Source organism: Corvus hawaiiensis, chromosome 26 (assembly GCF_020740725.1).
Source record: "Corvus hawaiiensis isolate bCorHaw1 chromosome 26, bCorHaw1.pri.cur, whole genome shotgun sequence".
NCBI classification, from domain to species: domain Eukaryota; kingdom Metazoa; phylum Chordata; class Aves; order Passeriformes; family Corvidae; genus Corvus; species Corvus hawaiiensis.
Genome location: NC_063238.1, coordinates 45,655,643 through 45,679,296, shown reverse-complemented (window position 1 = coordinate 45,679,296; position 23,654 = coordinate 45,655,643). Strand labels below are relative to the sequence as shown.

At 69.2% G+C, this 23,654-nt stretch overlaps 2 protein-coding genes across 2 annotated transcripts in view; both read right to left on the bottom strand.

Annotated features, from left to right (window-relative positions):
• Positions 1–16,323, bottom strand: part of PLEC (plectin) — a 62,042-nt gene extending 45,719 nt beyond the window's left edge. Inside the window, 20 exon segments of the mRNA XM_048329228.1 lie at positions 1,496–1,657; positions 2,093–2,170; positions 2,685–2,997; positions 3,457–3,611; positions 3,702–3,795; positions 4,339–4,417; positions 4,420–4,465; positions 4,800–4,906; positions 4,909–4,927; positions 5,523–5,642; positions 5,724–5,830; positions 5,922–6,037; positions 6,728–6,894; positions 7,101–7,193; positions 7,285–7,362; positions 8,536–8,571; positions 8,876–8,965; positions 9,388–9,402; positions 9,933–9,994; positions 16,249–16,323. Coding sequence (XP_048185185.1) covers positions 1,496–1,657; positions 2,093–2,170; positions 2,685–2,997; positions 3,457–3,611; positions 3,702–3,795; positions 4,339–4,417; positions 4,420–4,465; positions 4,800–4,906; positions 4,909–4,927; positions 5,523–5,642; positions 5,724–5,830; positions 5,922–6,037; positions 6,728–6,894; positions 7,101–7,193; positions 7,285–7,362; positions 8,536–8,571; positions 8,876–8,965; positions 9,388–9,402; positions 9,933–9,994; positions 16,249–16,294 — 1,983 coding nt within the window. The 5' untranslated portion in view covers positions 16,295–16,323.
• LOC125316917 (plectin-like) lies at positions 9,949–21,695 on the bottom strand. The gene is made up of 2 exons (XM_048286331.1): positions 20,851–21,695; positions 9,949–9,994 (listed from the first exon to the last, which is right to left on the bottom strand). Exon 1 carries the CDS (start codon positions 21,339–21,341, stop codon positions 20,958–20,960), a length of 384 nt encoding a protein of 127 aa, XP_048142288.1. The 5' UTR covers positions 21,342–21,695; the 3' UTR covers positions 9,949–9,994; positions 20,851–20,957.
• Positions 21,696–23,654: the final 1,959 nt, after the last annotated feature.

Sequence of the window (23,654 nt, the reverse complement as noted above, 5' to 3'; positions counted from 1 at the left end):
GTGTGTGTGTGTGTGCACACGTCAGCACAGCTGGGCACACGTGTGCACAGCTCTGTGTGCATGTGTACAGCTGGGGCTGTGTGTGCCAGGGGGGCCCTGGGCGTGCTCAGAAGGGTTCTGGGGGTTCTGGGTGTTAGGGGGACACAGGGACTCAGTGCCACATAGCAGGGAGGGGACCACATGGCACAGCCATGTGCGTGTCCGTGTGTAGGAATGGCACACGTGTGCGTGTCCGTGTGTAGGAATGGCACACGTGTGCATGTCTGTGTGTGGGGATGGCACACGTGTGCGTGTCCGTGTGTGGGGATGGCACACGTGTGCATGTGTCCATGTGTGGGGATGGCACACGTGTGCGTGTCCGTGTGTGGGGATGGCACACGTGTGCGTGTCTGTGCAGGGATGGCACACGTGTGTGTGTCTGTGCGGGGATGGCACACGTGCATGTGTCCATGTGTGGGGATGGCACACGTGTGCGTGTCTGTGCAGGGATGGCACACGTGTGTGTGTCTGTGCGTGGGGATGGCACACGTGTGCGTGTCTGTGCAGGGATGGCACACGTGTGCGTGTCCGTGTGTGGGGATGGCACATGTGTGCGTGTCTGTGCAGGGATGGCACACGTGTGCGTGTCTGTGCGGGGATGGCACACGTGTGTGTGTCTGTGTGTGGGGATGGCACACGTGTGCGTGTCTGTGCAGGGATGGCACACGTGTGCGTGTCTGTGCGGGGATGGCACACGTGCGTGTGCCCATGTGTGGGGATGGCACACGTGTGCGTGTCTGTGCGGGGATGGCACACGTGCGTGTGCCCATGTGTGGGGATGGCACACGTGTGCATGTCTGTGCAGGGATGGCACGTGTGCGTGTCTGTGCAGGGATGGCACACGTGCGTGTGCCCATGTGTGGGGATGGCACACGTGTGCATGTCTGTGCAGGGATGGCACGTGTGCGTGTCTGTGCAGGGATGGCACACGTGTGCGTGTCTGTGCGGGGATGGCACACGTGCGTGTGCCCATGTGTGGGGATGGCACACGTGTGCGTGTCTGTGCGGGGATGGCACACGTGCGTGTGCCCATGTGTGGGGATGGCACACGTGTGCGTGTCTGTGCAGGGATGGCACACGTGTGCGTGTCTGTGCGGGGATGGCACACGTGTGCGTGTGCCCATGTGTGGGGATGGCACACGTGTGCATGTCTGTGCAGGGATGGCACATGTGCGTGTCTGTGCAGGGATGGCACACGTGTGCGTGTCTGTGCAGGGATGGCACACGTGCGTGTGTCCGTGGACGTGTCCCCACGTGCAGCAGGTGTCCTCCATGTGTGTCTGCCCATATGCATGTCCATGTCATGGCCATGCCCATCTTTGTCCGTGTCCACACCCATCCCTGCGTCCATGTCCATCCCCGTGCCCATGTCCGTGTCCATGCCCATCACAGTGCCCATGTCACGTCTACACCCATCCCCGTGTCCGTGCCCATGCGTCACCCGCCGTGCCCGTACCGAGTAACTCTCCTTCTTGGCAGCCATGGCGGGGTTGTTGTGGCTCCAGTCAAAGGCCACCTCCTCCTCCTCGCGCTCGCTCAGCCACAGCAGCTCTTTGGTGGCAGCACTGACGAAGCCATGGAGACTCTCCAGGTGCCGCAGCCGCGACTTGGAGGAGTTCTAGGGAGGCACGGGGGGGGTGGTTTGCAGCTGCATCCTTGCCCTGCACGGCCACACCCCACACGCTCCTCCCCACAGGGCTGCCCCCCCCCACCCTCTGTCCTCCCTCATCCTCCTCCCCACTTCCCCCCCATGTCCTGCATCCTCCTTCCCACACATCTCCCCCATCCTCCTCCCAAAAGCCCTCACACACTCCTCCCCGGCATGACCCCCCCACCACCACACCACCACTGTCCCCCCCTCCTGTCACACCCTCTTCCAGCAGGTCTCTCTCACGCGTCACACACCCCCGCCAGGTCCCTCCCATCTCACACCCCACCAGCAGAGCCCCCTCATGTCACACACCCCCTCCCCAGCAGGTCCCTTCATGTCTACCCCCCATGACCTCCCAAGCCACATGTCCCCAGCAGGTCCCCCCACCCCTCCAGCCCTCACCAGCAGCTTGGCGTACTGCAGTTCCAGCTTGCCCAGGCATTCCCGGTACGCGCCGCGCGGGCCAGGGGACAGCTGGGTCTGGAGGAGACACACCATCAGTCCCAGGACCCCCCCCGAAACAGCAGCACCCCAGATGTCCCCCTGCACCCCGCAAGAGGAGGAGTAACAGCAGGGACTCACATGGGGAAGGCAGTGGAGGGGCCACACCAGCAGTGCAGGGGCTGCAGGGGATGCCCTCATGGCACGGTGAGGGCACCCCGAGACCTGGGGGGCTGGGGGCAGAGGGCTGTGGGGGCCAGGATGGGCTGCTGTCCCCAACCCCCCCCCCCCACCAGCCTGTGCAAAGCCCTGGCGCCTCAAAGACCCCCAGGAGCAGAGGTGGGTGAGTTCTGGGGGCCTTGGGGACCCCCAGTAGCAGAAAGAGGGGTGGCCATGGTGCTTCGGGGACCCTGAGGCACAGACTGAAGGCAGTCCTAGAGGAAATGCTCAGGAGCAGGGGAGGGGACAGAACCGGGGGACCCCTGGAAGCAGAGTGGGAACAACCCCAGAGGACCCCCAGAACCTGGGGATCCCCAGCACCCAGGGGTCTCACCTCATCAGCCCGTGCCCGCTCCACCTTGGCACGGAACTCCTCGATGGCACAGTGCAGCCCGCGGTGGGCGCCCAGGTGGGTCTCCACGGTGGGCAGGTCCGCGCCCCACTCAGCTGTGGCCACACGCCGCTGGTTCTCCTCCACCCAGGCCAGCAGCTCCTGCAGGTACCGCAGCGGAGCCTCGTCCGGCTCTGGCCGCCGCTGCCCTGATGCCACGGATACGGCCGTCACTGCTGTCGCCGGCGCCCCCGACTTGAGCCGCAGGTTGTACTCAGTGCGGATGGACACCAGGCGCTCGTGCAGGCGGTACACGCTGCGGGGGGGGGAAATGTCAGTAGGGGGCACAGGGGGCATGGGGGACTTCGGGGTCATGAGGAGCTTTGGGGTGTACAGGTGTTGCAAGGGAGTACAGCGAACATGGGGAGTTTGGGGACATGGGAGGCTTTGGGGGCATGAGAAGATTTGGGGTGTAGAGGGGTCACAGGGGGCTTTTGGGGGTGCAAGGGCCACAGAGAGTATGGGGGGCTTTGAGGGGACATGAGGGACATGCAGGGCATGGGGGTCACAGGAGGTTTTGCAGGGCTTTGGGGGGCACAGGGGACATAGGGGTGGCCAGGGTGCAGGGAGCATGGGAGACGTGGGGCGCATGGGCAGCATGGAGGACACGGGACATGAAGGGCTTTGGGGGGCAGGAAGGACAAGGGGGACATGGAGGTCTCTGGGAGCACAGGGCCACGGGGACAAGCCGTGGGGACCCCCACAGCACCCGTACCGACGGTACATCTGCTCGCCCTGGGGATGCCGCCCATCCTTGAGGCTCTGGACATCATTGAAGAGCAGCCGGATCATGGCATCCGCCTTGTCCAGGTCCCGCTCCACCTCTGCCGCCTTCTGTGGTGCCTTCCCAGCCGCCAGCAGCCGCACGTCCTGCGGGGGCAGGGACAGTAAGGCCACTGCCAGCAGCGTGGCCAGCACTGGTCCCAGCAGGGCCCCTGCCGCAGTGCCACCGGCACTCACCGCCTGCAGCAGAGCATCTGCCTGGTTCAGCTGCTCCTCACAGAGCCCTGACTCCATCTGCAGCTTGGTGACCACGCGCTGCAGCCGCTCCAGCCTGCGGGGACACGGAGGGACACAGAGGGACATGGTCAGCACTGATGGGGTCCTGCCCAGGGGGCAGCTGTCCTGGCCATGCTCAGCATGGGTCCTGTCCCGTGCTGCATCCTGTTCCCTGTCCTGCTCCCCATCCCGCTCCCAATCCCCATCTTGCTTTCCCCATCCCCATTCCCATCCTGCCCCCATCCCACTTCCAGTCTCAATCCCAATCCCCCACATCCCATCCCATTTCAATCCCCATCCCGCCCCTCATCCCATTCCCCATCCCCCCACCTCCATCCAAATCCCCATCCCACCATCCCATCCCACCCCCACCCCCCCTGTCCCCGATCCTGCCCCCATCCCTCTCCGTGCCGTGCCGTGCCGCTCTCGAGGCCGGCGGCCGCCGAGGCTTCCCAGCCGGAGCGGTGACTCACAGCCCTGTGGTTCCCCCTCGGGGGGGCCGGGACACCCCACCCCGGCCCAGCCCCGCGGTTTGGCAGCGGGAGGGGGGTGTGGATGCCAGCGCGGCCCTGCCCGCCCCCCCGGCCCCCCCACTCGCCTCTCGAACTCTGCCCGCAGCAGCTTCTCCCGCTCCAGCACAGCAACGTGCAGCCGCCCCCACTCCTTCTCCACGTCCAGGGGTGGTACCCGGGGGGCACCTTCAGCTGTCCCGACTGCACCGCGCCCTGCACACCCCAATTGTCACACACTGCCCGAAGGGGCGGGCTGGGGTCTGCCGCGGGACCCCCGGCACCCTTCATCCCCTTGGGACCCACCCCCACAAGACCCCTGACACCTGGGACCCACAGCCCCCAGGACCATCATCCACCCCACACCCCCGAAGCCCCCAGCCCCGCAGGGCTATCATCCCTTGGGACCCCTCCCCAGCTTCTCAAGATCCCTGGCTACTCAGGACCCCAGACCCCCAGGATCTCCACCCAGGGTCTCCCCCTCAGGCTCCCCACCCCTTGGGGTCCCAAACACCCTCACCAGGACCCTCGCCCCCCCTCAGGACCCCACCTCCAAGCCCCTCCCCAGCCCTTGGCTGGTACCCTCCAGAGCCTGGAAGATGGCTTTGGAGCGGTTCTTGTCAGCCTCCCGAGCCGGCAGCTCCGTCTCCTTGAACTGAGGAACTGGCGCCAGAGGATCTGCCGGGGGTGGGGGGCAGCTGAGCGGGGACCCCCAGCCGCTGCTGCCCCCTCCCCAAGCATCCGCCCTGCCCCCCCCCCCCCCCCCCCCCCAATTTTCCGTGTGTGCAGAGCCGGCGGGAAGGAAGTGGCCGTGCAGGGCTTTGCCAGCAGTGACTCACGGCAGAGCCAGGGAGGGTGAGTCAGAGGGGGCCCCCCCTCATGGGGCACCCGGCTCTGTCACTGCTCTGAGTCTCCAAACCCTGCAGACCCCCAGAGTGGCACCGGTGAGGGCTCAGTGCCACCGCCGCACCCAGGTCCCACGGTGACCCATGGCATGGCACAGCTGGCTATATGCTGCCACACTGGACATTAGCCACCCACGGTGGGGCTGCTGGCTGGCTGGCACCCTTCACTGGGCATGAACCACCCACAGCGGGGCCACTGGCCAGCTAGGACTCTGCCACGTGCTGCCCCAGCCATCAGTGGCTCCTGGGGTCGGTCATCCCTGTGGCAGCACCGTCCATGTCCCTTCCTCTGTGTCCATCCCCATGCCCATGCCAGGCCAGCAGCACTGTTCCTGTCCTCACCCCCGTGCCTGTGCTGCTGGCCTCACCTCAATCTCCTCGTAGCTGGCAGGGAGGCGACGCTCCTCGAAGAGTGCCGAGTGCTGCCGGCTCCACTGCAGCAGTCCCGTCACCACCTCATAGTACTCCTGCCAGCGCAGCTGCAGCTCCTGGGGAGGGGGACACGTGTGGGGCAGGGAGCGACACTGTGGGGGGCAGCAGCAGCGGTGACCCCCAGCACCCCAACTCACGTTGGCCTTGACACCATCCTGCACCTCGGGCACGCGCGGCATGGCATCGTACAACGAGGACACGTAGGTGATGATGGACTTCTCGTCTGGCTGTGCCACATCCACGTCTGCAGGGAGGGAGGGGGTCAGGAGGGGGACTCCGTGGTGGGGAGGGATGGGGCTCCCTAGAGGGACCTCCCAGTTCACCCCAGCCCGCACCTTCGGGGTCCAGCAGCCGTGTCACCCCCAGATCCCGCTCGGCCACGGTGAAGGCCTGGTCCAGGTTCTCCAGGTTGCTCTGGCGGTACACCCGGCTCATGTCGATCAGCATTGGCCTGTGGGTGGGGGATGAGCAGGGATCAGTGGGGCTGTGGGGACCCCAAAACCCGAGGAGGGCAGGTCCCCCCCTTCCTGGGGCCACCAGAGTTGCCTCCTCTGCCTGTACTCCTGCCCGGCCACCCCAGACCCCACACCCCCACACCAGGGGCACCGGTGGCAGGGGAGACCCCCACAGGCAGCACAGGGACACGAGGAACTGGGGATACCCTCGGTCCCCAGTAGGAACCCTCGCACAGTCAGAGCCCCCATATCCTGCGAATTGGGCACCCCAAGCCTGCACAGGGCTGGCGCTCCAGGCCCCCATGGGGCTGACACCCCAATCCCCTGCGGGGCTGACAGCTTGGCCCCCTTTGGGGCCCCACGGTGGGAACAAGCTCAGCATGGCAGTGACCTGGTTCAGAGCACGGCACAGCTGTGACACGACACAGTGTAGGTGACTCCCCCCATCTGGCACAGGCCTGCACATATTTGCTCTCCCCAAAGGCACGCAGCAGTCCCAGCAGGACCCGCGGGGACCTGCCTGCCAGTGCCCCGGCACGCCGCAGTGGGCACGGCACTGCCGGCACAGGCCGATGGGCCAGGACTCGTCAGGAGCACACACTCGCATCGCCCTGAGCGAGATCGGCATGGGCACCCCGCGAGCACACGCCTGCCCATGGACCACACGGCACCACCATGGCACCCACCTGTGCCGGTGGATGATGGCATTGAAGAGGCGCCCGTCCCGCCAGCTGGTGGTGAAGTTGTCACAGCGGAGGCCCTGGTAATCCTCCACCATCCGCTGTGACCACAGCAGCAGCTTCTCCTTGGCTGTCATGTCCTCTGACTGCCCCGTCACCTGGATGTCTGAGATCTGCCAGGACATAGTTGTTACTCCAGAAACCGGCACAGGCACCAGCACGGGCACCGGCACGGGCACAGTGACAGTCGCTACATGGCAGCTGCCAGTGACACCGCTCCTGCCCCACTGGGGATGAAACCAGCCCGGGGAGGCCCCCAGCACCACAGAATCCTGGCCCCTCAGTACCACTGTCCCCATCCCCGTCCCGCCAGGCTCACCTGGAAGTGGAGGATGATGGTCCAGATGAGCCCCAGTGTGAGCTTGGGGTTGCCATCGGCGATGTCATCGTTCCGGATGTTCACCAGCTTCACCTGCAGCACAGGACACGCGCGGCTCAGGCACAGGGCAGGGCGGCACGGCCCCGGGGTTACGGGCATCCCAGGGGTCCCACCCCATTCTCACCTGCCGATGCTTCAGGTAGTTCAGGGCAATCTGGACATTCTGCAGCTTGTGGAAGCGCATCCGGCCTTTCTCCCGGGGCTGGGGGAGAGGAGGGCAATGAGTGCAGCCACACTGGACACAGCAGCCCTGACGTGTCCTGCCGCCACAGCCCCGGCCCCCCCGCACGGCCATGGCCCCACCGAGATGCCACGACACCGTCCTGCCACCCGGCCCCCCCCGCCACGCCCGGCACTATCCGGCCCCTCCCAGCGCCGCGCATGCCGATGGCACCCGCCCTCGCACTTTGCCCCTGCAGGGGTGGGGACGCTCCCCATGCCCCCCCGTGAACCCGCCGGCACAGGCTGTTCCCACGCCGCACCCGGCAGCACCGGGACCATCACAGCCATCCCAAGGGGAGCCGAGTGCCCGACGTGTGGGCATAGCAGCCACTGCCCGGGCAGGACTGGTGCTGGCTCAGTGCCAGTGCACCCCGGTCCTGGCAGTGCTGCATGTCTGGCCACCGTGGTCCCTCCCCATGCAGCTCCCTGCCACGCTCCAGTGTCCCCTCAGCAGGACCAGGAACTGCCAAGCTGAGTGAGTGCCCCCCAAATTTGTGGGTTCCAGCTGGGATCCCCTGGGTCCTGCCCAGACAGACCCCCCACACGTTCTTGCCCCATGACAATGCCGACGTTTCACCAGCTAAGCCCAGCTTTGGCTGCTGGGAGAGCTGGGGACTCCATGAACCCCCTCGTGCCACTCAGCAACAGACCAGGGTCACCCCATCCCACAGAAGGGGGCCAACATGGACCTGCAGCTGCTCAGGGCCACGGCCAGCCCTAGCATGAGACCTAGGGAGCTGGTGGCCACGGTGGCCAGCCACTCCACAGAGCCTGCAGCATGTCCTGCTGTGGTCCCAGGAGCCACAGTCCAGCTCCAGCCTGACAACACCCAGCATGGTGGGATTGCTCCCAGCGATGCTGTTTGTGGAAGACGACTTCTCTCTTGCTGCTGCCACTGAGTTCTGGCCCAGGGAAACCCACCCCCACAGCACTCAGCTTGGGGGGCACCAGGACAGGCACAGCATGCAGCCAGAGCACCAGGATGGCACTGGGACAGGCATGGCACATGGCTGGACCACTGGGACAGGCATGGCACATGGCACACGGCATAGGGCACATGGCATGCAGACAGTCCTGGGACATGCTCGGCGCTGCTCTGTGCCGGTGGTTGCCATGCGGGGCCATGCCAAGAGCTGACGGCAGAACCACTCACCAACCGCAAGGTCCGGAGGACGTCGCGCTCCCGGGGCTGCCCCGGCCGAGCCGAGCGGAGAGGAGCAGAGAGAGGAAGGAGAAGGAGGAGGCAAAGGCGGCGGTGGGCCGGGGGCCGGCGCCAGGAAGCAGAGAGGGCACCAAAGCAAAGAGAGGTTAGAGGCGGGGGCGGGGGGCGCGGGCACTCTGGGCTCGCTGGGACAGACCGACGGCCAAGCGGGAAGAGAGGGAACAGAGGCAGGCAGCGAGGGTGAGGACGAGGATGAGGACGGCCGGCAGAGGGGCACCGGCACGTGGCGGGGAGTGGGGAACAGTGCAGGGCAGGACAGCGCGACACCTACCAGTGTGTCACCCGACAGCACCTCCAGCAGCGAGATGAGGTTGTGCCCATCCCGCAGGTCCTCGTACAGGTCGTTGACATGGCGCTGCGCCTGTGGGGACAGCGGTTTCAGGGGGCTGGGGGCAGCTGAGCATCCCCCACCCCTGACAGCTGAGCATCCCCCACCCCAACACCGGGGTGGGCGCCCGGTGACCCCCCAGCACAGCGGGTGCTCACACACAGCCCCAAGTGCAGCTGTTGTCCCCAGTGCCATGTCCCGCCCAAACACACAAAGCAGCTCCCCCCGTGCCAGGATGGATCCAGCATCACTCCAGCATCACTCTGGCATCACTCTGGCATGCACAGAGATCCACTGCCCACCATGCTGGGTTGGACCCACCGCCCACCATGAAGGGGTCAGACCCACTGCCTACCACAGCGGCAGCCCCAGGGGTCCATTCCCAGCGTGGGGAAAGGAGGGTGTGCAAAGAGGAAGAGCGCGGTGGGACAGAGAGAGAGAGAGGAAGGACCTACCTCTGCTCGCCAGTGCTGCGCAGGGCAGAGAGAAGAGAGCAGTTAGGAGAGAGCAGAGAGGGGACCCAGGATGGGCAGAGCGTGGTGGCACCACGATGGCACTGCAGGGTCAGGGACATGTGGAGATACATTGGCCCAGGGGCTGGGGCATGTCCCAGTGTGTGCCAGGTGCCAAGGTGGGGCTCTGCCTGTGGCCATGGGCCCAGCACGCTGGCAGGGAATAGGCACTGGCAGGAGTGGGACAGCAGTGAGGGCATCAAAGCACAGGACACATCCCCACGTGCCAGGGGCACCATTCCCTCCTGGCATACATGGGAGGGCAGCAGGAGGGCAGATCCTGCCTGCAAGGGCAGACCCCTCCATGGAAGCAGCTGAGAGGCCTCAGCCACAGGTGAGGCACAAGAGCACCGGCACTGGCACCAGGGACCCTCCGCTGCCACATCCTCGGCCACACCAGCACACGGGGCTGTGGCTGGGGGTGCTTCAGGGCCTGGGGCCAGGGACTGCTGGGGCAGTGGTGCCCGCTGGACTGGCGGTGCCCATACCTTGATAAGGTGCTTGTTGACCCATTTGGTGAAGGTTTTCTTCTGGACACGATCTCGCTCATCTGCAAGAGACGAGAAGGACAGGTGAGCCAGTGGCACCAGGGTCACGGCATGGCAAAAAACAGACCCCGCCGGTGGCACCGCAGGGCATGGCTGGCGCAGGAAACGATGAGCCAACAGCTCTGGGGAACCACAGTGAGTCACGGGGTGTGGGGAAAGGAAACAGCTAACGGGGATTGGCCCCAGCGTGCCAGCACGATGCCAGCACCCACCAGCACCCGCCAGCACCCAGCAGCACTTCAGCGCTGAGCACTAAGGTTAGATCAGCTGGCCAGAACTGGCTGCAGGTTCAACCCCAGTATGGACAAATTAAGAGTTGGACTTGGTGATCCTTGTGGAACTCCTTTCACCTCAGAATATTCTGTGTCTCTGTGACTGCTCAGAGCAGGAGGTGCCCACCCAACCCTGAGCCCCCTGGCACTGCGGCAAGGAGCCCCAGCACTGCCCTGGCCTCAGTGGGCACTGACTGAGTGGGACTAGTATGGTACAGAGACAAGGCCACGGGGTGTTTGTCCTGGCACAACCCCGGCACAGCCCTGGCCCCACAGGCAGGGCCCTGGTGGGACATGTATGGGATCGAGATGAGCCCACGCACCGTCTGCACTGCCAGAGCCGTGGGACACCCCGGGACACCCCACACCCCCGGGACACCCTTCTTTGTGGGCACAGGGCCAACAGGGCCACAGTGAGTCACGGCACTCCCTGCCCGCTGCCCTGTCATTAGGGGATGGGATGGGATGGGAATGGTGACACATTGGGATGGGAACCTGGGATCACGCCGGACCCAGCTCCCCAGCACCCGCTACCAGCACCCACTGCCCTGGGCCCTGCTAACCCCCCCCAGTGCCCTGCGCTCCACTGCCAGCACCCGCTCTCCTGTCCCTGCTCCCTGTGGGCCTCAGTGTCACCGCCAGTGCCAGACCCAGCCTGATGCCCAAGAGGGGTCAGAGACAGAAGGGACACCCCACGCACATGGGGCGATGCCACTGGTGCCGTGTCAGCCTCAACGCCCCCCTGCCCTCGCCGTGGCGAGCCGGGCGCCGCATGCTGGGTCTTGCCCTGCCGGAGCGTGCCGGGATCTGCCCACGCAGCACCCAGCGCCGCACAACCAACATCCCCCGCCCGAGAGAGCACCCGGGGATGCTGCACGGCCCGAATCGCCCCGCGGGCCCACGGGCGCTCAGCGGCCCAGCCAGGGCGTGCCGGGCCGGGAGTGGCCACGGTGCGAGAAGAAGGAAGGAAGGAAGGAAGGAAGGAAACGTGGGGCACAGTGCGCGCCGAGCGGGGGGGCACCGACACCATACCCCGGCATCCGCGCCCACAACATTGACACTCAAGGGGTCCCCAGAGCGGCGCCCACCCCGCGGCGGCGGCAGAATGAGCGCCGCGGCCAGGTCGGGCGGCCAGGCAGGGCGTGGCAGGAAGCGACCGCGGGCACCGGGGATGGAGCTGGGCGGCGGCGTGGGGTCTGCCCCAGTCTGCCCCAAAACCCGTCCCGCAGACACCGCCCCAGCATGGGGGTCTGCCCCACAGCCTGGCCGGAGACCTCGCCCCGGCGTGGCGGGTCAGACCCACAGCCTGCCCTGGGTAGAACCATCTGGAGACACCGCCCCGGCACGGCGCTCTGCCCCAGGGACACCGCTCTGGTGTGGAGGGTTACCCCACGGCCTGCCTGGGGGCCCACGGCCCCGGGGACACGGACCCATGGGCACGGGGGTGTCCCCCAGGGACGCCGCCCTGGTACGGGGCTCTGCCCCGCAGCCTGCTCTGGGGACACCGCCCCGGCTGGGGGATGCAATGGCGCGGTACCTTTGCGGCCCTCGGCCGCCCGCAGCACGGCCAGGTACAGGTTGTCCTCAGAGCCCGTTCGGGCGGTCACCGCCGGAGCCTCCTCCGAGCTGCGCCGCGGCCGGGACATGCTGAGCCCCAACACAGCCGCTCTCCCCTCCCGCTCCGCCGCCGGTCCCGCCGCGAGTGGGGCGGCCCGGGGAGGAGACGGGGCTCTCTCCCCCGCCCCACGCCCCGACCCTGCCCACAGGAAACTCCCGAGCTTTAACCCTTCCTTTCCTGCGCCTGCAGCCGGGATGGGACATGGACCCACAGACCAGCTATGGGGCACCCCATGGAGAGCCGGCACCCCCAGTCCCACACATGGGGCCGTGAGACCCCCGGATCTGCAAGCGCAGGGAGCGGGACCCTCGTTCCTGAAGACCGGGGTGCTCAGAAACTGCTCACCCCCTCATCCAGGGCAGCCAAACCCCCTGCCCTACACCTCGGGGCCTTGGGACCTCCAGGTTCACAAGTCCAGGAGGGTGGGACCCACAGCCTGGGGCTGTTGGACCCCCAGTCACCACACCTCAGGACCACCAGGTTTCCAAGCTTCAGAGACCCAGGTCGCCCAGGTTTCCATCTCAAGACCCTCCTAACCCACCACAGAGGGTCCCCAGGACCCCTCTGGCCCCCATGGTCAGGGGCTCCCTAGCATCCCAGCCCCCAACTGGGGCCTTCAGTCCCTGTGGGGGTTTTGGCACCACCTGGTCCCACAGCCCAGGGACCACCCCAGAAACCCCAGCACACAGCCGGACACAGTAGGATCCCTGCTCCCCCCACCTGGGGTTCAAGCCCCCCAGGTTCACCAGCCCCGGTCCCAGGTCCCACATTTGAGGGGCTGATCCCTGGGGCCTGTCTTGAGGGGTTCAGAGTCACAATCCCCTGGGCTGCAGGATCCCCAGGATGTGGGACTGAGCCCCACAGACTCCCCCGGGTTCCCCTTGCACACACCAGCCCCTCCAGCGGCTCCGCTCCTGACAAGCCCCCCAGGACAGCACCCACACCCTGCCCTGTGCCCCACAGGCCCCACGGGCTCTCGCATCGGGTGGGGGAATTGGCAGCACTGTAGGAATCCCCCCTCCCCAGGGATTCTTCTCCCACCGCACTCCCCCAACGGGTGACAACATCGGTTGTGGGGACCACAGGGCAGATGCAGGGGTTGTGCCCCACTGGGTGCTGCATCCCTCCTTGGGGTGGCTGGCCCAGGCTGAGAATCCACAGCCAGTTGGGGTGACAGGGACCTGTCAGTCCTGCCCATCGCAGCACCCATGTCACCAACGTCACCCACGCCATCCACGGCAGGGGTGGCAGCTGCTGGGGAAAGTGCAGCTGCGGGTGCCCTGAGCGCTGCCAGCCTGGCACAGCCAACACCCCAATACCCACGTCTGCACCCCAACACCCATGTCTGCACCCTAACGCCCAAGTCTGCGCCCCAACAGCCCCTTTCTGCAGCGGCGGGCATTGCCCGTCCCCAGTGTGGAGTCCAAGGACACGGGGCCGTGGCCGCGTCTCATGGTGACTCACGGTCCAACCGCGCGCCCGCGGCGCCACGGGGAGCCCCGCCGGCCCCCGCCCACTCGTGACACCCACCCCTGACACCCACCTGTGACACTCTGTGGGTACAGGGGCCCGTCAGGGAGCGGCAGCCGCGGCCGGCCCGATGCCCGCTGGGGCAGAGCCAGCGCGGCCGCCGCGGAATGCGGGCGGCACCGGCCCGGCCCCAGCCCCGGCACGCACATTTTTCCGCCGAGAGCGCATCTGGCACAGGCACATCTGGCGCCCGGAGCGCGGTGGGAGCCCTGCTGACGCACGTCGGGGGAGGCAGGGGCACCCCGGAGCCGCGGCTACCGCGACACGGCCGAAGGTGCCACCGGGCGGGAGAGGGACGCAGCGGTGACACTGCTACGGCGGTGACAAGGGTGGCACCTCTCTGCCCTGGCACCGCGCTCTCACCGGCCGAACCGCCCCCGACGTGCCGAGCCGGGGCCGGGGCCGGGACCGGGGCCAGGGCCGGCGGGTTCTGAGCCGCGACCGAGAGCCTGGGATCGCTCCAGGGTGAGGGGCGGGACGGCACCGCCGCTCCAGCACCGCCAGCACCGGCACCCCCCGGCTGCGGCACCCCGGCTCCGGCAGGTACCGACCGGGAGGACGCGGCGGCGTCAGAGAGGGCGCTTTGAAGACCTGACGGGGCGGCTCCTGGCACCGTCCCCGGCGGCTCCCGGGGCAGGCGGCGCCCGGCTCCCGGCCCTGGCAGCTCCGGGCTCCGGCGGCTCCCGGGCCAGCCGGGCCGGCCGGGCAGGAGCGCCTCAGCCTCGCCCGCGGGTGCCGACGCTACCGGGCCGGCCTGGCTCCCTCCCACGGCGTCTCTCGCCCTCCGGGCTCCGAGGGAGCCCCCGGGACCCGCCGAGCCGCCCCCACCTCGACACTGCGCCGGGCGCCCGCACCCTGCGGCATCCGCGGCCGCGGGCACAGAACGGGCGCTGCCGGCACCGGGGCTGTACCCAGCGCTGCGGTGACACCCAGGTGACACCGCCACGCACCAGGCCAGGACAACGGGGCAGCAAATCACTGCGAGGGCTCCCGGCACCGGCCCGGCCGCACCAGGGCTGGGGCAGACCTCGAGCCCCACGCCAGGGAGGGCCGGGAGGCGGCGGGGTCTGAGGCCGCCGGCAGCGAGCGGGGTGTTGGCACCGGGGGGAGAGTCAGGACCTGGGGGCGAAGGGACAGCACCGGGGAGAGGGTCAGCACCGGGGATTCCCCGCGGTGTGGGAGCACCCCAGGGTGGGTGGGCACGGGGAGCTGAGCTGAGACAGACACACGGCGTGCACACACAGACACAGGCACACGCATACGGGGTGCACACACGCACACACGTGAGTGTGCAGAGGCACACAAACACACCACACACGCACAGAACACATCAGTGCAGCAGGACACACGGGTGCGCACACACACGCACACGTGCACACTGACACACGCGTGCACTGGCCCGCAGAGGTGGGCACATGCTCACACACACGTGTGCACTGGCACATACAGGTGTGCGCACACACACACACAAGCATGAGTGTGCAGCAGCTCACTTACACACACACACAGCCCCCGGACAGACACACGTGCAGCATCGTTCACACTCACACACGCTCGCATGCACACCTCTACGCACTCGAGTGCACGGACACACACACGGGCGTACGCACACGAGCGTTCGCTGGTGCACACCTGAGCAGACGCGTACCAGCGCACACACACACACAAATACGCACACACATTTACACTTTCACACCCTCCCGGCTGAGCCCGCCCCAAACTCAGCGCAGCTAACCCTGGCCCTGAGGGCGGGGTCACAGAGGGGGCGTTGCTCAAGGGGGGGGTTCCGCGCATACCCCGCCCTTCCCCGTCTCCCCCCGCCCTCCCGCCGCTCCCGGAGCCCCCGTCCCGCCGCGAGCCCCCCCGCACCCCCTTTCCGTCTCAGGACCCCTCCACTCCCTCCCCCGCGCCCCCCCCCGGCCCCTCTCCCCTCGGTCACCGGTGCAGCAGAGCCGGGCGCTCAGGTACCGTCGTCTCTCGGGCCCGGAGCTGCCGCTCAGCCAGTCCCCACCGGGACCGGGGCCCGACATGGCCGCGCCGCTCCACCGGACGGGACTGGACGGGACCCACCATCCACCGACCGACCGACGGACGGACCCACGGCCGGGACCGACCAGCGGCACCGGGCGGACGGGACGGGCGGGGGGGGAGAAAACGGGCGGGACCCGCCCCGCTCCGCCCCGCCCTCCCCCCGGCGGCCCCGGCTGCGCCACCGCCCGCAGCACCCGGGGAAACCGGAGCGATCCGGGGACGACACCCCGTCCCTGCAACCCAGGGGGACCCGAGGGGAAACTCCACCCCACAGCCCGGGGGGATCTCCAGACGGGACACCCCCTCTTGCACTCAGGACCCCGGTGCTGGGTCTCTGCACCCCACACACCCAGAACTCCCCTTTTCTCCCCATCCTCACCCCTCCACACGGTGCCCCCAGGACCACACAGTACTGCAGCCACGGGGCACCCCGACATCTCCAGCACCCGCGTCCTGGCCCCTCCACACACACAGAGCTCCCAGGAGTGGGGGCACTGCGAACCGCTTACTCCAGCACTCATTCCTCCCGGCTTCTTCTCCCCACAGGCTCCACAGGGGTCCATGTGCCAAGGGGAGCCCTCAGCGTGTTTTCCGGTGGGTCCCCACCGTACCGGTCCCCAAGCTGCCGGGACCCCCTGTGCTCAACGCCGCGTCCCACTGCCCCCGCCCCGCGGCCGGACGAGCCCGCCAGCACACGCAGGGCCGGACCTGTTTGTGCTGGGAAGGGGCCGGGGGCGGGAACGGGGGTCCTGGGGGATGCCACGGCATCCCGATGCCCCCAACCCCCCGCGCGCAGGTCGGTCACCTTCTCCTGGCCCGCAGCAGCAACAACAGCAGAGCGAGAAGCCCATCGCGCGTCCTGGCCCGGCGCCCCCCGCCCCGCTCCACGTCCGGCCGCGTCTGGTGGGAGTGCAGCGGAATCCGCGCCCGGAGCGCGGCCAGAGAGCGGTCAGTGACTCACACAGCCCACGGCCTCCGCCAGCCCGGCTCCTCCTGCTCCTGGGCAGCGTGGAGCCCAACCCCGGCCACTCTGCTGGGACCCCCCAATCCCGCACGGCTGTGGGCAGGGCGCAGCGAGCAGCTGGGACAAAGCTGGAGAGGCTCGAACCACCAGGCATGGGCACGGCATGGGCATGGCCTGGCACAGGCATGGCACGGTACGGCACAGGATCAGGTCAGGGAGTCACTGAAGCGTTTTGAGGTCGGCTGCAGCCCGTGTCAGCACCCTGGGTGTTGAGGGGTCTGCTGGAGCAAGGCACATCTCTGCTGCGGGGAGCACGGGGGTCTCCGGGGGAGTCTCAGGGGTGTCTCAGGGAATCTTAGTGTTAAAACCCAACATGGCACAAGCCAGCCAGGATGAACCAGGTCAGCAGCAAGGCCCAGGAGTGGGGGCTGGGAGTGGCACGGCACGGCATGGCACGGTGCCGACCCACGGCTCAGCCCCACGGCAGCGGCAGCGTCCCATCTGTGCTGCGGAGATAAGGAGCCGGGGGGGCCAAGCCAGGGCGATAGCAGCTGGCGAGTGGGGAAAACCGCCTGGAACGGGACACGTGTCCCGTGGGATGCGCCTGCCACGCCCGCCACGCTTCCCGCACGCTGCCACGGCTCCGACACACTTCCCACGGCTCCAACGCGCTTCCCAGGGCTCTGGGACGCTTCCCACGGCTCCACCGCGCAGGACGTGGGACAGTGGCGGGAAGAGTTTCCCCAGGGCTGCCAGAGGCGGTACCGCGGGGCGGGGGCCGTGTCGGGGGGGGGGCTGCGCCAGGGATGCCGGTGGTAGCCAGCCACAGCCCCTCGAGACTGGTGAGTCATAGCTGCGGCCAGAAGCAGCATCCAACAACCCTCCCGGCCTGGCACAGCCAGAGCCACCAGCACGGTGGAAAAGCTGAGTGGAGCGGAAAGGGGGACACGGGGGGGGTTCCCAAACCTCTGGGGCCCCCACCCGCCCACTGCCGCCACGTCTCTGGCAGCCTTGGAAACCGGAGCGGGGCCAAACAAACAGCGGCATCCTGGTGCCAAAACCAGCCGGCGCCACCCCCAGGCTGCCAAGCTCTGCCTCACCCCCCCGAGCTTCCCCAGCCCTCTGCCCCCCAGCCCGGCATGGAGATGCAGACAAGGACGGGAGTCCCGGCTGGGCTGTGGTGTCCCCCGAAAACACCTGACTTGACACTGCGCCACAAGTGACACCAAGAGCAGCTGGTACAGCCCCTCATGTGCACCGGGCAGCCCCCAAGGGCATCGGGCAGCCCCCCGCGGACACCGGGCAGCCCCTTCGTGGGCATCGGGCAGCCCCGTTCCCCCGCCACGAGGGTTCCAGGAACAGCGCTCAAAACCAAGCCCACTGCCCCGGCGTGGCGCCACCGAGCACGGGGACCACCGGTGGCACAGCCCCGAGCCCCGAAGGGACTGCAGAAACGCAGCCCTCAGCACCACCGAGAGCAGCCGGTGCTGCCGGAGCCCCCCGGGAGCTCCCAGCTCGGGGGGGTCGCGGCGTGGCACAGCGCAGCGGGATGATGGGCCCCGGCAGGTGCGACCTTGGGGGTGTCCTTCGGACTGGACCGGCGCCAGGGACAGCGGCCCCCCCCGGCTGCGAGCAGCGGGGGGCTCCGGCCCGGCCAAGGTGCCCTGCCCGCCTTATCTGACACCGGCAACGGCAGCGGCCACCGTGGCTCCCACCGGCCGCGGGACTGGTGGTGGATTCCAAGCGCGGCGGCCGCGGGAGCGGAGCCATCCCGGCGTGACGGTGCCCAGTGCCGCACACAGATCGACGGAAGCCGCAGCCAACGCCCTGGAAAGCGCCGGGGGGGGAGGGCCGGGGCCGCCGGCAGAGCCCCGGTAGCTGGGATGCGGGTGGCTGCGGCCGCGCCGGAGGGGCGTGTGGGGGTCTCGTGGGACCCTCAGACACCGGCATCCTCCCGGCCCTTTCCGCCTCCCCCCCCCCCCCCCCCCGTCACCAGATACCCGACCCCAAAATATTTGGCAGCTTCATGCCTCGGGATGAGGATGCTGGGGAAGGGTTTGGGCAGCCAGCCCAGTGCCAGGAAGCTCCTGTCGGGACCTCCACTCGTAAAAGCGTCAGAGTGGAGCGGGGGAGCACGGGAGGGGGCACTGGGGGGCCACACTCTATCAGTGCTGAGTCACCCTTGGGTACCGCTCCCACCGCTTGGGTACCGCTCCCACCAGGATGCTCCCCCATGACAGGTGAAGCCCCCCAGAACTCAGGCCAGCAGGTCTGTCCCCTTGTCCCCCACCCCACCGTGGGTGGGTCCCCCCTAAATCCCCCCAGGACCCCCACCCACACGGGACCCAGCGGGGCTGCAGGTGTTGTGTGGCTCCCCCTTCCCGGGGCCGGTGGGCGGGGCGAGGGGCCGAGCCGAGCGAAGCGCGGGGGGGCTGAGCGGAGCCGAACTCACCGGTGCCCCCCGGCTCGTCCCGCTGCCGCCGCCAGTACCAGACCAGGGCGAGGGATGCTGCGTGTCCCGCTGCAACCAGCGATGGGAACAGGGACCCGGTGTCCTCCATGCGGGACACGGGACGGGCTCGGCACCGGCCGGGCTCGGCGGGTCAGGGACGGACCAGCGCCCGCCCCCACGGGGCAGCGCCCGCTCCGCCTTAACCCCTCCCGAACCGCGGCGCGGAGACGCCTCCTGCCCGCCGCACCGGCAGGGCCCCCCTGTGACCCCCCCCTCCCGTGTTCCCCCCCCCCCCCCCCCGGAGTGTCCCCTTCATCCCGGCTTTTTATATCCCGGGACAACGCGCCCCGGCGGCGCCAGCCCCCCCGTCCCCGTCCTTTCCGCAGCCCCACCGGTCTCACCCACCCGGTACGACCTTCATGGGCAGGCAGGGTGCGGGCAGGTGCGGACAGGGTGCGGACAGGTGCGGAGCGCGGAGCGAGGGCGCAGCGCGGCTCCGCCGGTGGCGGCGGGGGCGGGGGGGGGGCGGGCAGGGAGCGGGCGCCGATATAAATAACCGGGGCCCGTCACCGAGCCCGAGTTAGAACATGACACGGGTAGGGGCGGGACTGAGTGACCGCGGCGGCGCCCCAGGACCCCCGGACCCCCCGGCACCGGGGCGGGTCACCAGGCCGACACCTCGGGGGTCGCCGTGACATCGGGACTAAGGGTCTCGGCACGGCCCCGCCGCCGAAGGAGGCTGCCCGCCGGGCTGGGGGGGAAATGGGGCCGCTGGGGGCTACCGGGATCCCCTCCGCCCCGCGGGGACCCCGCAACTCCCCGCCGCCGGCGCGACTCCGTCCCCGCAAGCCGGAACTCCAGGCCGGGTTTTCCGGCAGCGGCTCCCGGGGCGGAGGGAAAGCCTGGAGCCGGATCCGCTGGCACGGCGGGACTGGACGGGACGGCCGGGGCTCCGCGATCGCGCCCCACGCGAGGGTCGGGCAGCGACCGAAGCCCCGGAGCCCAGCGCGAGATGTGACTCCCGGGCCAGAGCTCGGCGGAACGCCCCCCGCTCCCACGGGACGTGGGTGCTGCCCGCGCAGGACCAGCACCCACGGGGCAGCAGCGCCGCGGGCCCGGCCCCCCCGCCGGCCGGTGACTCACGGCGCTGGCAGGGACCGAGCTCGGCGCCTCCAGGCTGGAAACTTGGACCGGAGGCGGCTGCCCACGGCCACGGGCTGACTCACAGCCCGGGGGGATCGGGGGGGGGGCCCTCACCGCCGCCTCGGAGGGACACCACAGCTGCCCCGCCCGGGGGGGTGGGACACCGGACGCCCCGCACCCCCGCCGGGTCCAGCTGCCGCCGATCGTGTGTCGGGATCGCGTATCGCCATGGAGGCGGGGTTGGGGACCCCCCCCCGCAGCCGCAGCCCCCTCCCCACCAGCACTGCCCGCCCCAGCTGCCGCCGTCTGTCCGACCCACCCTGGGCCCAGTGGGGATCTCGGGGCGCAAAGTGCCCACGGAATGTCCCCCCCCGCCATGGCCCCCCTAAAGCGCTGCTCCCCACAGCACGGGCACCCCGCAGCACATCCCCCCCCCCGCAGCACGGCGCCCCTCAGCACAGCCCCAGCTTCCCCATGGCACAGCCCCCTCCCCATCATGGTGGAGCAATGACACCCCTGCAGCGCCCCAGGCCCCGTCACCCCACCGGCCTCTTGGGGACCCCGGGAAGCCACCTGAGTACACCCCGGCCCCCCCGATCCACCAGGGACCACTCCAGCCCACAGGGTCCCCATGGGGTCGGGGGGCACGGCGAGGAGCCCCCCCAGAGCCCTCCTCCCTCCTCTGACAGCTCAGGGGCCTGCAGGTACCCCCCACCCCATCCTTGGCCAGGAAGAGAGTGGGGTAAGGGGGGCTCAAGAATTTGTCCCAGACCTCCCCTGGGAGCAGGGGGGCTCGAGCACCCCCACTCACGAGAGCATCAGGAGCACCCCGGGGCGCTGATTGGTACCTGTGGGCGGGCTGGGCTGGGGGGGCGGCTGGGACACCCCCTGCCCTGCGGTGACGGCAACGGGTTCCACGTGCCCCTCGCCCTCGTCCTTCCTGCGGTAGAGGCGGTCACCGCCAGCAGGACGTGCCCGCTGGGTGCCGGCGGTGGCGGTGGCGCGGCGGGCCTCGGGGCGGGGGGGCGGCGGGGCGGGGGACGCGCTGCAGGGAGCGCGGGACGACGTCCGGCGGCAGGCGCAGGTACTGGCGCAGGTGGGCGATGCCGGCGTCCGTCAGGTACCAGTAGAGGTGTCGCCAGGCGGCCGTTTGGCGCACGAGGCCGCGGGAGCGCAGCGAGGCCATGGCACGCCGGACCTCCACGTTGGCCACGCCGGGCAGCTGCGGGTGGGTGCGCCGGGGGCACCCGTCCCGCTCCCCGACCAGAACACCCTCGCGAAACAGCAGCTCCAGGATGGAGCGCAGCCGCTCCAGCGGCATCAGCATCCCCGCCACCATGGTGCGGGCGGCACGGCACAGGCCACGGCACACGGCACAGGCCACAGGGCTCGGTCACGTCTCACCCAGCACAGCTCAGCAGAGTCCAGTGCAGCTCCGTATGGTACAGCCCAGGGTGGTCCAGTACAGCCCAGTATGGCCCAGCACAGCCCAGTATGGCCCAGCACAGCCCTGCTCAATATGGTCCAGTACAGCCCAGTACAGCCCAACACGGCTCGGTGTGGTCCAGCCCAGCCCAGTATGGTCCAGTTCGGCTCGGTATGGCCTGGCACAGCCCAGTACAGTCCAGCACAGCCCCGTATGGCCCGGCACGTCCCGGCGCGATCCGACACGGCGCGGCGCTGGCTGCCGGCACGGCGGGAGCGGCTGCAGCTCCACCCCCGGTCGGGAGGGGTCAGGGGGGGCCCCAGGCCCAGCCCTGACTCACCAGCGGCCCCTCCCCGGCCCCGGCGCCCGCCCGGGGGGGGCACAGCCGGACCCGCCTCCCCCTTCCCCCTCCCGCCCCGACCCACCCGGCCGGTTCCTGCGTGGGAACCCCCGCGGGTCCCGCCCCGCCCCCGCCCCGGGACCGGCCCCATGGAGTGCCCGGTGGGACCCTGAGCCGGGGGGTGTCCCTGAGCCGCGGGGGTCCTTGGGCTTGGACGGGACCCTGAGCCGCGGGGATCCTTGAGCCCAGGGGGAGGGGGACACTGAGCTGCGGGGGTCTCTGAGCTTGAGAGGGGCACCCTGAGCTTGGGGAGGGACCCTGAGCCGCGGGTGTCCCTGAGCTCGGGAGAGGACCGTGAGCCCGGGGATCCCTGAGACCGGGGGGGCCCTGAGCCGGGCACGGCACCTCCACGCTCGCCCGAGCATCCCGCACTGCCCGGCTGCCGGCAGAGGCACAGGCAGGGGTCGGGCAGGGGACGAGCAGGTGTATGGGCACGGGTGCGGGCAGGGGCACAGGCGGGGCTCGGCAGCCACATCCTGCCACGTCAGTATTTGCTCTGCTCCTGCCCCTGTTTATCCCGGCAGCCCCAGGGGGACCCCACGTCCCCCCCACTCCCCGGCAGTCACACAACCGCGGTGGTGGCACAGCTGTGCCACACCACACCCTCCGGGTGGCAGGTGGGGACGAGGCAGCTGCCCGAGCCCCTGAGCCCCCGGCATCGAGAACCGCCCAACAACCCCCACTGGCACCGCGGGGACCCCAGCACGGCCCCCGGCGCAGCAGCGGGACCCCCAGCACCGACTCCCCTCTCCAAGGGCATACCCAGGTTCTCCGTGAGGGGGTGTGGGTGGCACCCACATCATAGAGCAGGAGGGACTGTGTGGGGCGAACTGGGCTGCCAGGGTGTCCCCCACGCCGGGGGCTGCCTCATGCCGGGGGGATCCCAGGCCCACAGACCCCAAAAGGGGAGGAACCCCCCCAGGGCTCCTTCAGCCCCTCCGGCCAAGCGCAGTGAGCTCGGGGCACAGGGATACTGCAAGGCTGCAGCAGGAGCCCCCCGCCAGCATTGGGGGAATGGAGGGGCACCATCCCCGGCACCCCTGTCCCTGCCAATGGCACTACTGGGAGTGGCATTGGGGTTCACTGGGGTTTACTGGTGTGGAGCAATGACCCAAGCATGGGGGGCTGCTGCCAGGCCGCGGGGATCCCAAACCCGCGGGGGCTGATGTAAACGCACTGGTGTCACCAGGGGCCCCCACCAGGACTCGCACAACTTCCCCATCCCGCCATCCCGGAGGGCAGAGGGGTGTGGTGGAATGGGGCTCCCAGTGCGAGAGTCCCCACCACTGGGCCCCAGCATAGCTGGCGCAGGGGCCCGTGAGCACTGGGGTGCCAGACCCCCCAGAGGGGATCCCTTGGGAGAGCATAAGTTGCCTGCCTAAGCCCCACCTCGGCACGTTCCAGCCACAGAGCCCCACAGCACCCCAGAACCCCAGTGGGGTGGGACAGACGGCAGGAGCGAGGGGGGCAGCGGTTTGGGGGTAGAGGGAGGGGCAGTGAATCAGGGAGTGATGGGGGGCAGGGATGGGGGCAAAGATGGGGGAGTAGAGATGAGAAATGATGGGGAGCAGCAATGGGGGAGCGATGGTGTCTGTGATGGAGGAAGCAATGGGGGCATCTATAGGGAAGTGATGGGGGGCAGCAGGACCGTGTCCCCCCCAGCCGCGGCCCCGCACCCCCAGCCCGCAGCGGGGTCACGGCCGCGCCGGCGGCTCCCTCCGGGAAGTGCCGCGTCAGCGCCCGCCGCCCGCCGTGATCCAACGCGATGTGACAGCGGGGCCATCGCCAGCGTCCCGCCGCTGCCCCGTGCTGGGCAGGGCGCCGGC

Coding starts and splice junctions, on each gene's coding strand:
- LOC125316917 (XM_048286331.1), bottom strand. CDS start 21,341: ATGGTGGCGGGGATGCTGATGCCGCTGGAGCGGCTGCGCTCCATCCTG.